This window comes from Limulus polyphemus, unplaced genomic scaffold (genome assembly GCF_000517525.1).
Source record: "Limulus polyphemus unplaced genomic scaffold, Limulus_polyphemus-2.1.2 Scaffold1584, whole genome shotgun sequence".
NCBI classification, from domain to species: domain Eukaryota; kingdom Metazoa; phylum Arthropoda; class Merostomata; order Xiphosura; family Limulidae; genus Limulus; species Limulus polyphemus.
This window is the reverse complement of record NW_013667194.1, coordinates 83,172-97,235: the sequence shown is the minus strand read 5'-3', so window position 1 is coordinate 97,235 and position 14,064 is coordinate 83,172. Positions and strand designations below refer to the sequence as shown.

The 14,064-nt window shown below is 34.1% G+C and overlaps 1 protein-coding gene across 1 annotated transcript in view; it reads left to right on the top strand.

Moving 5' to 3' along the window:
- The window catches only part of LOC106464193 (citron Rho-interacting kinase-like), a 70,721-nt gene extending 61,072 nt beyond the window's left edge, over nt 1-9,649 (top strand). Inside the window, exons 21-25 of the mRNA XM_013924318.2 lie at nt 1,241-1,357; nt 4,751-4,860; nt 6,219-6,302; nt 6,865-6,928; nt 9,617-9,649. Coding sequence (XP_013779772.2) covers nt 1,241-1,357; nt 4,751-4,860; nt 6,219-6,302; nt 6,865-6,928; nt 9,617-9,649 — 408 coding nt within the window. The remainder of the gene's footprint in view (nt 1-1,240; nt 1,358-4,750; nt 4,861-6,218; nt 6,303-6,864; nt 6,929-9,616) is intronic.
- The last annotated feature ends 4,415 nt before the right edge of the window (nt 9,650-14,064 follow it).

Genomic DNA, 14,064 nt, shown 5'->3' with positions numbered 1-14,064 from the left:
TATTTACATAAACCAAAAAAAAACTTTTCTTTACCGGAAACTTCTGAAACACTACTAATTAATATTTTGCAAGATTTCTCACATGCCAAGCAAGTGTTCTACCCACTAGCTATTGCTAGTTAGGCAAATTTTTAACAACTTGCTACCATAACACTACATAACAGTCAAAGGATTTTTTACTATGTATATTTAGCTATGTAATGTGATGAATGTTATATATTAGATTGTTATTTGTATACCTAATATTGCTGTTGTAAGATATAATTTTACTCTCTGGTAGCTAGGAAAGAGAAAATAACAGATAATCTATAAAGTTTTACTGAAAAAATCTTGATAGTTATTTAGGAGGCTTTAGAGATCATGCAAATGAAATTTTATAATATTTAGATGAATAAAAGTATTTTTAATTTTAATGTGAAAATCACTGAACGTGGAGCAGTCAACACATTGACTCCATATGTTCTTGGAGAAAGTTTTAATAAAAATACTTAATTAAAAAAAACCTGTTTTTTGTATATAAAAGACCTGTAATGTTCACTGAAATTCCATGAAGATACACAAAACATTTTAAAAGTTATAGTATAGAAACTGTGATGGTAACTGAGGTCACAAGCTTGTTTGAATCTACCAAGCCTGTAGCAAGAATAGTTAAATTTCAGACAGTACAATCATTATGAATCAAAGTTGTTTGCTTTCTCTATTAGATTTGATCTCATATCTGATGACATTCTGTCATGACAGTCAGCTGAATCTTGGGTGAAACTAGCTGTAGACTAGCCAGCACTGTGAACAGGCTGTCAGCATCATAATGAGTGGGAATTCTGCACAGACATTGTTTTTATTGTCTTATTTGTCAACACTTATCAGAAGATATGTACACAATGTTGTTTCCAAATGCATTTACAATACACATTTTTTTAAAACCTTAACGCAATCTCTCAGAATGCAAGCCTCACCAAAGTGCTTCATAATTGACACAATGTAATCATAGTTCAATTGTTTTCTATCCTGGCACGTGACTCACATTTCCTTATAACTACAGACTTTTATAGAAACTTAATATTTATTTATATGGAGCTTTGAAACTGTTATTGATCTGACACTAGAATATTATCCAAAACTAAAGTTTCATTTTAAATAGTTTAATCATCAAATTACGACTTTTTTTCTGTGATTCTTGAAGATTTATTTTGTATGTTATTCTTTGACTGTAATTTTTTTTTACTTTTTGCAATTGCAGCTACTAAAAGACCAAGTCAGTGCTAAAGAACATGAGAAAGAACAGTCAGTTAAAGAATACAATGAAATTAAACAAGAACTTGCTGAAGAAAAGAAGAAAATCAAGAGCTTGGAAGCAGTGAGTATATTCTAGTATATAATAAAGATGTGGTAGAGTATCCATTCAGATAAAACAAATGTTAATATTGTTATCAGTAGCATGTAAGGCGTGGGTCAAAGGCAGTTTTGCTACCATCAGTATATTGTTTTCCAAAAAGGAATAAGCAATGCTTCAATGACATTAAAAGTTATTAAAAAACAAAAACCATTTGGTTGTTAAGTAGAGATGAACTAGAATAACTTAGTTATACAAACATTTCAGCCTTGTATTTTTGTTTGTGTATATTTTATACTAATTGAAAAAAAATTATTTAATTAATCTCAAATTTCTAAGTTACTAAATGTTAATCAAATTACAAACAACTAAAATAAAATAGTTTTTCTCCATACTTGATTTTATCTATCTTTGTCAATTACCAGTTGTTAGCTATATCAAATGGTTCATAGTGAAATAAAGCATAAAACTTCTATGATTCAATAACTATACAAATTATTAAACCAACCAATAAATGCCTAATTCCTCAAATAGGAATTTTTTCATCTTTGCATACTTTGGTATTTTACACTTTATTTTAGGGCTCAAATAAATGAATGTGTGCATATTAATTGTTTTTCAACTCCTGTGTGCATATGGGGAGGGAGAGAGAAAGAACTCTAAAGAAGTTGAAGGGTGGTAATGACAGTCCCTGGGTTATAAATACTTTAATGCAAGTGCTACCAGAATTATAATCACAATTGATACAGTTTAATCAAAGATAAATTTTCTTTACAGTTATATGTTAAAAATTAAATGGCTGATTGGTAGCATTGTTGAAGTTTTTTTGCTTATTAGGCCAGGATTCTTTTTTTTTAATGCAAGAATAGCACTTAAAATGGTTTTCAAATGAGACCCAAAACTTGAGTGCTTTTGAATAGTTCACTTTATTCTCTTGAAGAAGAAGAATGAACTATTCAAAAGTGCTTGAGTTTTGGGTCTCATTTGAAAACCATTACAACTTTTGTACGTGTTCTTGTGTGCTAACTTCTTAATCAGAATAGCACTTAATCTATAGTTCATTATAGAGAATGTTTAAAATTCTAGCAAGAAATTGTTAACTACATAAGAAAGAGTGAATATGATGATTGAAAGATTTGATGTTAGTAAAACTTCAGAAGTTCTTAATATTACATATTATATATATATTTATTTATCAGACCCAAAATAATATATATCAATGAAGACATTTTAATAAACTCACTAGAAAAAAAATAAATTTTAGTTACTTTACAGTTTATGTTCAACTGTAGATTTTACAAGTAAAATTGTACAATATAATTATTTTTTATTTTCAATATTTTTTCAAGTTTTTATTTCTCATAATGCTGAGTCATTTGTGAAACCCAAAAAAAAATTAAAAGTTCGGTATAGAAAAGTTTGGTGTCATACATAAAATTAACAGACAAAAATGGTTATACGTATGAAAAGTCTTGATGGAAAGAATTTTAATTCTTTGAAAAGTAACACAATACATTATTTAGAAATGCAGAAAAATATGATAAAAAATAACTGGATGATCTGTGAAAACAGAAGAAAGAAAATAGAAAAATATGGGCATAAATTTATAGAAACCTTAAGATAAAGTTACCAGATTAGAGGAGAAGTAAAAAAAATAAAGCACAGGAATGCAGGGGTTTTCAGAGGTCAACTTGGATAATCTTTATTCAAGATAATATAAAAGTTGCTGCTGAAGGATTGAGACACATAAGATAATACTCATTAATTTTAAGTACTAAATATTAAGCTCACAACTTTTAAAGTGGTGCACATTTCAAAATTGCCTAGTATATAAGGAAGTGGATCTTTAGGTTTGCATATTTCTAGAAATGTAGGAGTCCATTTAATGTCATAACAGACAGAATGGACCATTGCAAAACTAGTTAGCTAGTTTGACAGTCATATCATTTATTCTCCATCAGCTAACACCTATGAAGTTCAATGAAAAACTACTTGAGTAATAACCAAAATGATTACCGCTCATTAGTGCATACTCTTCTGTCATTTTGGCATGACTTCTCAGAAAGAGCTGCCAAGAAGCAACTTCAAGACTAGAGAAAGAAGAAAAGAAAAATTTAAAAGTTTGATAAGAACACTGTTAGTTGTTCCATATAAAAGTTTCCAGAGAAAACGTGGATTTATTTCATGTAATGTGAACAATCCACTAGTCCATTTGGGACGAGGATACTTGCAATAGATAAAAGCAGGCAGACTGCTACTTTAAGAGCAGTTGCTTAACTTGTTAAGGGACTGAAATTGACCAAGACTGTCAAGAAACAACTCCAAATACCTTCTCAAAGTAATGGATTAATGAGAACAGCTATTATTTGCTTACCTTCTGGCTCTGAAGAACTAACTCTTAGATAATCTTGAAAGATTCATCTAACAGATTTGCTGTGAAGTTTTCCAGGAAAAGGCTTTCACTGCTGAGAATTATCAAGTGAGGAAGCCTGGAACAATTTACTAGGACTGCATACAGAAGCAATACAGTAGAAATTAAATAACTATGCAAGAGATACTTAGTGGGAGATATAATTTTAGCCAATGATGGTATTGTATCAGTTATTGTTAACAAAGAAAAGATGACTAAAGAACATAAAAGAGAAGTCAACTATGTTCGCTCTGTTTTAAGGCAAGCTGAAGTTCCAAAAGTTTCTTTATAGGATTGTGGTGCACACAGGTGGTTCTTTGAACAAGTTCAGGATGTGTAAACTAAGGATGCTAATATTAGACCCATTGTGAATAGTTTAAATATGAAGCAGGAAGATAAATTTAGGAGATAGCAGTTCAGTAAAGTCCACAATAAAGGTGCATTAATCTTAATGGAAGTTATTTAACATGTGACAACATTTTCAACAGGAAAAGGGAAGATACAGGACACAATAATCAATAAGTAGTAGTTAACCAGCTCCCTAATATTCTGACCTTGGTGTTTAAAGAGAGTTCGGAGCTAATAGTAGAAAGATTATAGTTAGATGTGATTATCTGTGTTAGAGTAGTGCCAAACATTCAAGCATTAATTATACAGAGTGTTTCAAAGGTACATACTCATACTGGCAGAGTTTAATATTAAACAATTGTTTAAATTGCATGCCATCAACTGGCATACACACTTTCTCTTGATTTGTATTGTCAACCATTACATATATTTTAATTGTATTGAAAGTAAATAAAACAATATCAATTATACATAATAGAATGGTGATGAGTACAGACTTTTGAGATGTCATATATACTCATTAGTAACCAACAATGATGGTAGCTTATATTTTATTTCCATTACTGGTTAAAAAGTTCAAAATTTTCAATCTTTGTGAGATGTAAACTTTCTAAGTTTTCATTCAATTAATAAAATGACTTTCTGAAACTCCTGAACAGAATATAACCTTGTTGAAATCTACCTGCACCAGTCTGGAAGATCAGCTTAAAGACTATGATGTTGTGACAGACACACAAGAAGAAACTATTGCAAAACTGGAAAGAGAAAAGTTTGTATTATAAGCATATTTTATTATGAGTTGTGATGATATTATTACACAAATTCATCCAGACAATAATGATTTTTTAATTGAAAGATTATTTTGTTATGATTGTAATATTAAACATACAGGATGATAGGAACCCTGTTTTTTGTTTTAACAGGTATAAGAAAGTCTACATGTCAAATATCTAGAAATATTTTCATGATATACAATGATTAAAAACAGTTTTTGCTAGTTTTATTTATTTATTTATCAAGAACCATTTAGCTTCCATTTAGTTGCTTTTTTTTTCCCCTCAAAATTGCTAAGAGAGGTGGATTCTATTTTATAACATCTGAACAATTAGTTACTAAAAAATGAAAGTATTAATTGTAGGCATAGGGTATCTTTGGTGATATTTCAATAAAATCTGAACTACCCGTTGTATTTATTTTTAAATTATTGCATAACTTCACACCAGTAAAAAAAATGTTTGTTTTGTTATGAGGTTTTTAAAGTTTGTTAAATTTATTTCTGTGTTTACATAATTTTACAAGTTGTCAATCATATATCATAGTTATATATAAAAAGATTTGAGAGAAACATAGCAATTGAAGATAATCAAAACTACTAAAGATACATTTTGTTTTTAGAAATTTTATATTTTATTTCTTTTCTAATAACTGAAGTATGCAATATTTCAAAAAATGAAAATAGTACAAAATATTTATGTATCTAAGCTTATAGTTTTTACACTTTTTTTGAATATAGTGAGATACCTTTAATACAACCACTCCTCTTTTACAATATTGAACCAAGTGACTTTCTGTAGCATCTTGTAGACTTTCTGGGGAAGAAATCACAATTTAGTTTGCATAATGTGGAAAGATGATTTAAGGAAAAAGTTAAATCTGTGTAAATTGCCCTTTTATTTTAGTATGAATTTGGTAGCTGATAACAACAAAAGTTAAAATGTACTGGTATTAGGTGATATGGCTAGTTTTGGTAAAAGTACAAGATACAAATAGCTTAATAACATATTAGTTTTTCCTATTTGGTTTTTAATCCTGCTGTATATCAAGATATATTGCATATGATGCTGTGGTAAGAGGATATTACTATAGACCCATTTTTATGGAGCCAGAAACACTATGTATATAAAAATTAGATTAAAAGAGTTAGGGATCTAAGAATTGCATTTAATAAAAAATAAATATGTGGAACAAGGTTTGCAGTTTATAATTTTTCTGAACAACGTTTGATTATGATGTACAAATGCATGATATTCTCTATTTTCAGACCTTGGGAGCTTTACCTAGGTAGTAAAACATCTAAATAAATCATATATTATAATGAATAATATTTACTTTTGTTCTTTCAACTAGAGCTACACTAAAGAAAGATATTCAGTGCATTGAAGAAGAAGTGAAGAATTTGGAACTGTCACTTTCTAGGGAAAAGAAAGCTAGGTATGATAAACATAACAAACCCCATTTGCTATTTCATAGGTTTTTGAGCTCTCTTCCACATGATATATTGACTTCATCTGGTTGGTTATAACAGCTACTAACCTCTATGATCCCTAGGCAATAGTACATCATGGGTTTCACATGAAAATATAAAGGGGATTGCCAATACTTACTGGAAGTGTGTAGTCCAAACATTTATTGTAAAATAACATAGCTTAAATAGTATAAATACTTACTAATGACCGAATTAATATACAAGAAAAGTAAATTAAATTAATATTGGAACTTGTATTTTCTTGTAGAAAAATGTACTAAGATGTTATTGGCAAATTTGAAGTTTGTTGATATTTGATTAATATATAGCTTTCATTGTAATAACTCTACCCTTTAAAAGTTGCAATTTGTGTTTTATGAATAGGATTGTTTTAATTATTGTAGGTTTTAGCTTATTAACCCTTTATCATCTCCACCCATATATTTATGCATGCTAGACATCATCTCCACATGTATATATGTGGGTAAATATATATATATATGCTAAATGTCTTGTGTATCATTTAAGTGCATCTTGCATGGCTTGTTGTGGTCAAAGCATTGATACTGTATTGGAAAACTTTCCATGGATAGTAAGTGGTTAACATTTAACATGTACTAAATTTATGGAATCCTCGATTCTGATACGATATCTTACCTCCTCTCACAAAAAGCATTCTTGACTTATACTGTGTTCTATTGATGCATATTTCCGCTAACCACTAGCATTGATACTCCCACTTATTTCTGCTTACTAACATGCAAATGACTATGCAGCAACCCTCCATCAATAGTAGTGTGACACTACCTCAATCATAACTAGCACCTTCTCTAATCTTGCAGCTGTTAACCACTTCTCCTTTGGAAGTCTTATTGAATAGATGTGTTTTTGCTCATGATTTGGTTCATTTATCCACAAGTTTTTACATTCTTAATTGTTTTACTTTAATTATGTTGTTCTTTACTGTTCTCATTATTTAATGGATAGTTACGAATAAATTTTTCATCTTTCACTTTCGTGGGTTAGGCATTCATAATTTCAGGTGGCTACAATTACAACTCCTGCAACGAAATTCCCCATCACATCCAACTGGTTGGAACTACGACTTTTGGCTCACGAAGTGACTGCTATGATCCATCGGGAGTTGACCAGTTTCATGTAACAATCAGAACAAATTGATGATTGTTCTCTCATGGTTTTCGGTGATTGCGAAGTTTTGGATTTGGAATGCCTTTTTTTTTCCACCCCTCCTTAATATGCCTCTGAGTCACGTGTTATTTTGGGTGACTTTCCCAGACTTCTTTCCCCTTTGATGGATTTTATTATTCAAGTATCTCCCATTTCCCATGTTCCACCCCTGTCTTTTTTGGAGACTAACCTTTGGGTCATTATTTTAGTGTTTTCTCCTTCCCTGGATATTGGGGTTCATGCAAGTCATTTTGGAGAGCATTTGCCTTCAGGAGTCGGTATGCTTCGACCCTCGTGTAGTGTGGACGATCATGATTTTGATTATCATTGTTTCAACTTTCCTTAATTGGACTTGCAGCATTTTATCTAGCTTCTCCCTTAAGGGGGGAACGAACCCCGATAACTTGATTACCTTTTCCCATATTTGTCTTACTCTGACTGCCCTTCTCGGGTCAGGGCTGGTGGGGGGACCAGACTCCTTAAATTTACCTATGTGTGGGGATCCATTGGGTTCTTACAGTCTTTTCAGTAAGTATGGTCCTCTACTTCCATTTATCTCTCCCATTGTCTCACAATCCTGTTTCCTTTCTTCCTCCTAGGGATCCAGTTTTTTTCTCCAGGGGCCTTCGTTTCCACTGTTCTATAGACATATGGCTGCTTCTTGCCTCCTCACAAGATGACTTGATCCTCCATCCTCAGTTTTTCTTTATACCCACACAATTTTTTGGTTCTTCTTGGGGTATTTTTCAACTTCTTCCTTTGTTGGGCCTTACATGCTCTACTTCAGTTGCAAGCTAGCCAAAATAGTGCCCCTTACCCAGTGATGTATGAGACAACCCTACAACCATCAAAGTGAACCAGCACAAACTGGTTCCAAAAGCCCACAGGAAGTGAAAGAAAGCCTTACGAACAGCAAGAAGATCAAGAGAGGACTCGGATAGTCAAGATACATTCCCAAATGGAAAGAGAAGCACCTGTAAAAGGTGACATTCCAGAAGATAGTATTGTTCGGATCCAACCACCAGTCAGATACGGTCTATAAGGGAGAAGGAAGGGTAAGAGGAGCATCTAAAGGATTCCAAACAAAACTCCATTTGCCTATCAAAACCCAGTGACGATCATGCATGAGGGCATGACCAAGAGGAATGAGGGCTTTGAGAGAAGCACATATTCCCAAAACAGAGAAAACCCAACACATTAGGAGAAGGAGAGGATGAGATGCTGCATATGAGACATTCCAAGACCTCAGTTTGCAAACATTGGATCTTATGTGTTAGGCCCACTGCCGTCCCATCATTTTGTTGGCATGTCATAATCTGGGTGCCCTGAATCTGATCAGGGCTGGTTATCCCTGCAAAGTTGTCTTCAGACCTACCCATTTTGTGTGCTCTGTGGGGTGTCCCAGATTTGAACACTTTTGTCACTCTTCTCCATACACCAATTTTCCAATCTTGGTCTCCTGTTCTTCGTCCTCTGGCAGGAGCAGTCGATGTTCTCAATCATGATTGGTAGGGTTGATATTCTTATTCATCTACTCCCATATGTCCTTGCCATACTTCAGACCACTCCATGTAGTGTTTGTTCTGCTGGTGGCTATGTATTGGCCAGCTCTCATGTGGTATCCACTGCTGCACCATTCTTCTGTCAGCCATACTCTGGAGTGCGTCATCTGTCCGTATCTACAAACTGTTCTCATCACGTGGCATTGTCCAGTCCCTTGCTTGAAGGGTTGGATATTCGTGTGTAGCTCCCTTTGTATTCCATCCTGTTCGTTTTTCCTTCATGGCAGTTTATCTTTGTACGTGGTACATGTACCATTTTTGGTCTGTCCGAAGGGTTTATTGTCCTTACCATTTCTTCGGTTCTTCACATACTGTCCTTTTTGTCTTGGCTTTTTCAACAGTGCCTTTCAGTTTCTTTTTTTGTGAACTATAGGGTGGCATTATCTGCCACTTTTTGGTTTACTGACTTTGGTTTTGTTTTCCAGTTGGCAGTCTTATCCATGTTGTTTTGTTCCTTCCATTTGTTCTGTCCTCCCCATCCTCCATTGGACCTTTTATCTTTGTGTTTTTTTTTTAATTCACCTTTCCAGGAAGTTCCTGTTCCTGCTCTTGTTGGTGTGTGAACATTGTCTTTCTGATGTGTTCGTGATTGATATTATCTGTATCTTTTTGTTTTCTTAGTTTTTAGGTTCTCATCTCTCCTGATATCCTTTTCAGGGCTCTCCGAAGTTATATGACATGTACTGTTCCCTTCCATGGTTCCCAAGTCCATTTGTTTCCTCTGTGATATCTTCACCTCTCCCATGATTTTTTTCCTGTAACACTTCCAGGTTGAAGTTGCCAGTTTCTTCCCTTTGTCCTTTTGATTGTTGCCTTCCCATCAGATCCTTCACTTTACCACATCCCTTGCTGCACATTTCCATCTTCCCTTGGGGGACATCATCAGAGCTGTAACTGTTTATCTGTGGGTGGTAAGTATTCAGTTTATTTTATTTCTTCTTTGCAGAGGCCTTTATCGCATATTTGGATCCTGCTCTGTGGCGAGGGTTGCCTGACCGGGTATACTTAGTCTTAAATCTACACTGTATGACCTGTGATCATATATCATGCTAGATGACTGTGATGTTGAGGCTCTTCCTACTGCAGACCTGATGTACAATTCCAGGTGTTGATTGATCAACTTCATCAATATGTCCTCTATATATTGAAATACTATATCATAACATGTCACAAGGTCATGTTACACACACACCATTGAGATGGGGTGTTCTGCAGGACTGCTTGTGGGTATCCCTCATAGTCTGTTGCTTCATAAGTATGTTCATCCCAGACTGTACATTGTGAACTAACATGGGTAAAGCCGACAGGGATTACTGCCCATCTCTGATGATCCGTGGTGTTGAGGCTTTTTTTTTTACCACAGCCCTTCCAGGTGTTCGTTTATTGACCCTGTCGACGTGATTGCTCTGTTTTTCAAAACAGGGTATCACAGTCACCCATTGCACCGTCTGCAGTGCTGTGGTCCCCCGGACTTTCCGATGCATTTTTTCCATTCTCTTTCTAGTGGAGTATGAGAGTCCTTGTCATTTCCCAGTTCCTAGCTGCTGTGGTGGTAGACCATGGAGGTCTGTCCTCCTGAGTGTGCACAATACTACTCAGTTGAGAGTAGGGCAGTGGTATTCTGCTGGTGTAGATGGCATGATACCCTTTTTACCACAGACTTTATGTATAATTCCAGATGTCACCAGGTATTGGATGTAGCACTCCACCATATATTGCAGTTTGCCCTCTGGCTAAGGCATTCTCCTTCCTACCATTTGCAGGATGTCAGTTCCCGGAGATCAGGTTTTTGATGGAGCCAGACGAGCCACATAACTCTTCACATGTGTTTGGATGTACCTTCCTCTTACCATGGAGTGGAAGAAAAATTCTGCCAATTCTGCCAGGTTTTGGACCAGAGATGATCACTCACCTGGGCTTTCCCTCTCCTCCTTCCTACCATTTGCTGGGGAATCTGGTGTTGGAGGTACAGACATACAGAGATGGATTCTTGGTAAGGGAGTTCTTCTTCCCTGCCATATTAGTTTTTTCAGGTGAAAGGTAGATGAACCTCTTTTTACTGTGGACCTAATGTAAAATTCCAGATGCTGCCAGGTGTTGGTTGATGTCGAACTCTCACTTCCGGTCTGTCATCCCCTAGCCACTCTACACCAGGGGGTCTCATTATTTTTGTTTTGTTCTTTGGTATTCCTCCATGTTTCCACCCTTTTGGTTACACATTACTAATGGGTGAAGAGCCTTCCTGGCTCAGAAGTGGTGCATTCTCCCACAGGTGTGTTGTTTTTAATTCCTTCTCACACCCCATGGTTTCTTTTGGGGACTTCCTAAAGGGGATCATCTTCTCACTGGCCAGTTCAATGTGGGATTCTAGCTATCATATCAGAAGTTAACATTTTCCTAAACTGAAAATGTATTCCTGATAGATACTTAACTCCACTCATTTTTCCCACCCGTCCTTCCCCACTTCCAGTTTCATTTGGTGTGATCTGACCAATTTCAAAGTGATTAATAGCTGCAAGATTAGAGGGGGTGCTAGTTACGATAGGGGTAGTGTCGCACTCCTACTGGTGGAAGGTTGCTGCATAGTCATTTGCATATTAGTGTGCAGAAATAAGTGGGAGTATCAAGGCTAGTGGCGAGCAATATTTTTGCCAATAGAGGGCAGTACTAGGCAAGAAAGCTTTTTGTGAGAGGAGGTAAGTATTTATTGGAAATACATTTTCAGTTTAGGAAAATGTTAACATTTAGTGATTTGCAACCAAATTACATGTAAATTTTGATAATTTTTCTTAATTTAAATTTGAAACAGTAGTTTGAAGTCATTGTATAATTGGCAATGAAGCATTTGTTTTCAACTAAAATGTTCTATATATGTAATTGTTTAATAGAACTGAATGATGTAAGCAGTAACTGTGTACTTCAAACCATTTGTTTAGGTAAAGATACTAAGCATTATCTATCACGGTATAGGGCATCTTGATTTGCAATCTGCAGATTACAAGTTCGAATCCTGTCACTGAACATGCTTACCTTTTTATCTGTAGGAGCATTATAATGTGACAGTTAATCCTACTTTTCTTTGAGTAACCCAAGAGCAGGTGATGCATAGTGTTCACTAGCTGCCTTCACTATTGTGTCTATTACTTTTAAATTAGGGATGGTTAGCACCAATAACCCTTGACAAAGTTTGCCTAAAATTTTGAAAACAAACAAACAATCGATCACTCTACCTTTATTTTCCATCCACACATCTATGTATCTTGGCCAAACTTAGCACTGACATTAACAAATGTAGCCAGAAAATAACTGTCATGAAAGCTATGTTAATTTGTATATCTGCACTCATTTTTATAAACAATAAATTTGGAAATATTAAAATAAATTTATGAATAGTTCACAAATGGTTAACTCTTTTTCTTCACAATAGATTTCGGATACATGCTTGCAACAGTCATGAAAATGGATCTTTTTTTTTATTTTTTGACAAAGTTTAAAAAGCCCCCCAGTGGCACAGCGGTATGTCTGCGGACTTACAACGCTAGAAACCGGGTTTCGATACCCGTGGTGGGCAGAGCACAGATAGCCCTTGTGTAGCTTTGTGCATAATTAAAAACAAACAAACACAAAGTTTAAATATTTTCAGAGTTCTTTCTTGAAGCATGCAACTGTCTCACTCAGTTATATGTATTATAAAACATATGTATAAAATTATCTTATGTCCAATGGCCAATCTAAGATTGGAGCCACAAAAAATTTGTGACATAGGGCATATACATGCAGATGTAACATGATTTGATTACCCAGTCTGTGGTTGTGCTAAGTACTTGCCACTTTAAGTGTTGTGATTAGTGTCACAAGTTGGCAAGTAGAAAAGCCTACTATTCACCATAGTGACAATGGGAATCTATAAACTACACTGAATCATTGCTATGTTTGTTTTCTGATTGTCTTCTTTTTTTCTTCTGTTGGTTGCCTCATTATAATCTATACCTTAGTGAAAAATATACATTTATTTTTATTTGTGTTTTGTACAAAGAATTCTTTTTATTAACTTTCAATGTATCTTAGTGAAAAAATATACATCTAATTTTGTGTTTTTGTTACCATCTTCAGACTATTAGTGTTATTGTAACTACCTTATGAGCAGTTTAAAAATTTATAGTCAGGAAAGTTAATAAAAACAATTCTTTGTACAAAACACAAATAAAAATAAATGTATATTTGTTCACTAAGGTACACTGAAAGTTAATAAAAACAATTATTTGCATAATTATAGTGTTAGTAACTTAAGTAATTAGTAATATAATTAAAGAACTAAAAGGATGAAACTACTTTCTTGTTTCTAGTTTAGGAATTTATATAGTTAAATACTTTATTCATGTATTAGTTTTGAAGGTTTGTTATGATTAATATATATATATCAAATTTAAATATACTTAATTTGATCCTCTTTTATTTCCTTTAATAACATACCTCTTCCTTCACTTGGATGTTATCTTCCTCCAAGCTGGTTACCTTTAGTTGAAACTGTTTCAAAGACTGACTTTGAGTGGCTAGTTGTCTCTCTAGATCAGACATTTGCTCAGTCAGCTGACTGCTAACTTCCCGTTGATAGGCCAGCTGTTCCTGGGCAGTCTCTACTTCTGCTTTCCATATAGCTTGGTTAGTCTCCTCTTCCTCCTCCAGTTCCAACAGTTTGTGCTCACTTTCAAGTCTAAACATCCATAAAGTGAAAAAAAAATCCCATTATTCTTCAATTGTGAACAAAGAAAAAAACTAAATAGCCACAGAATGATCAATGTATATGACACATATGAAGGTAATCTTCTACAGATATATTGTGTTTGATGAGATGTGACTAACAAGAAATTTCTTACAGTTGCTAAGATTTGAAATTTTAAGTTAGGTTAAAAGCTGATCAGAAATGTTACTTGTATAAAGAATTACCAGTTTAGTATTAAGATGCAATATGCTTAAA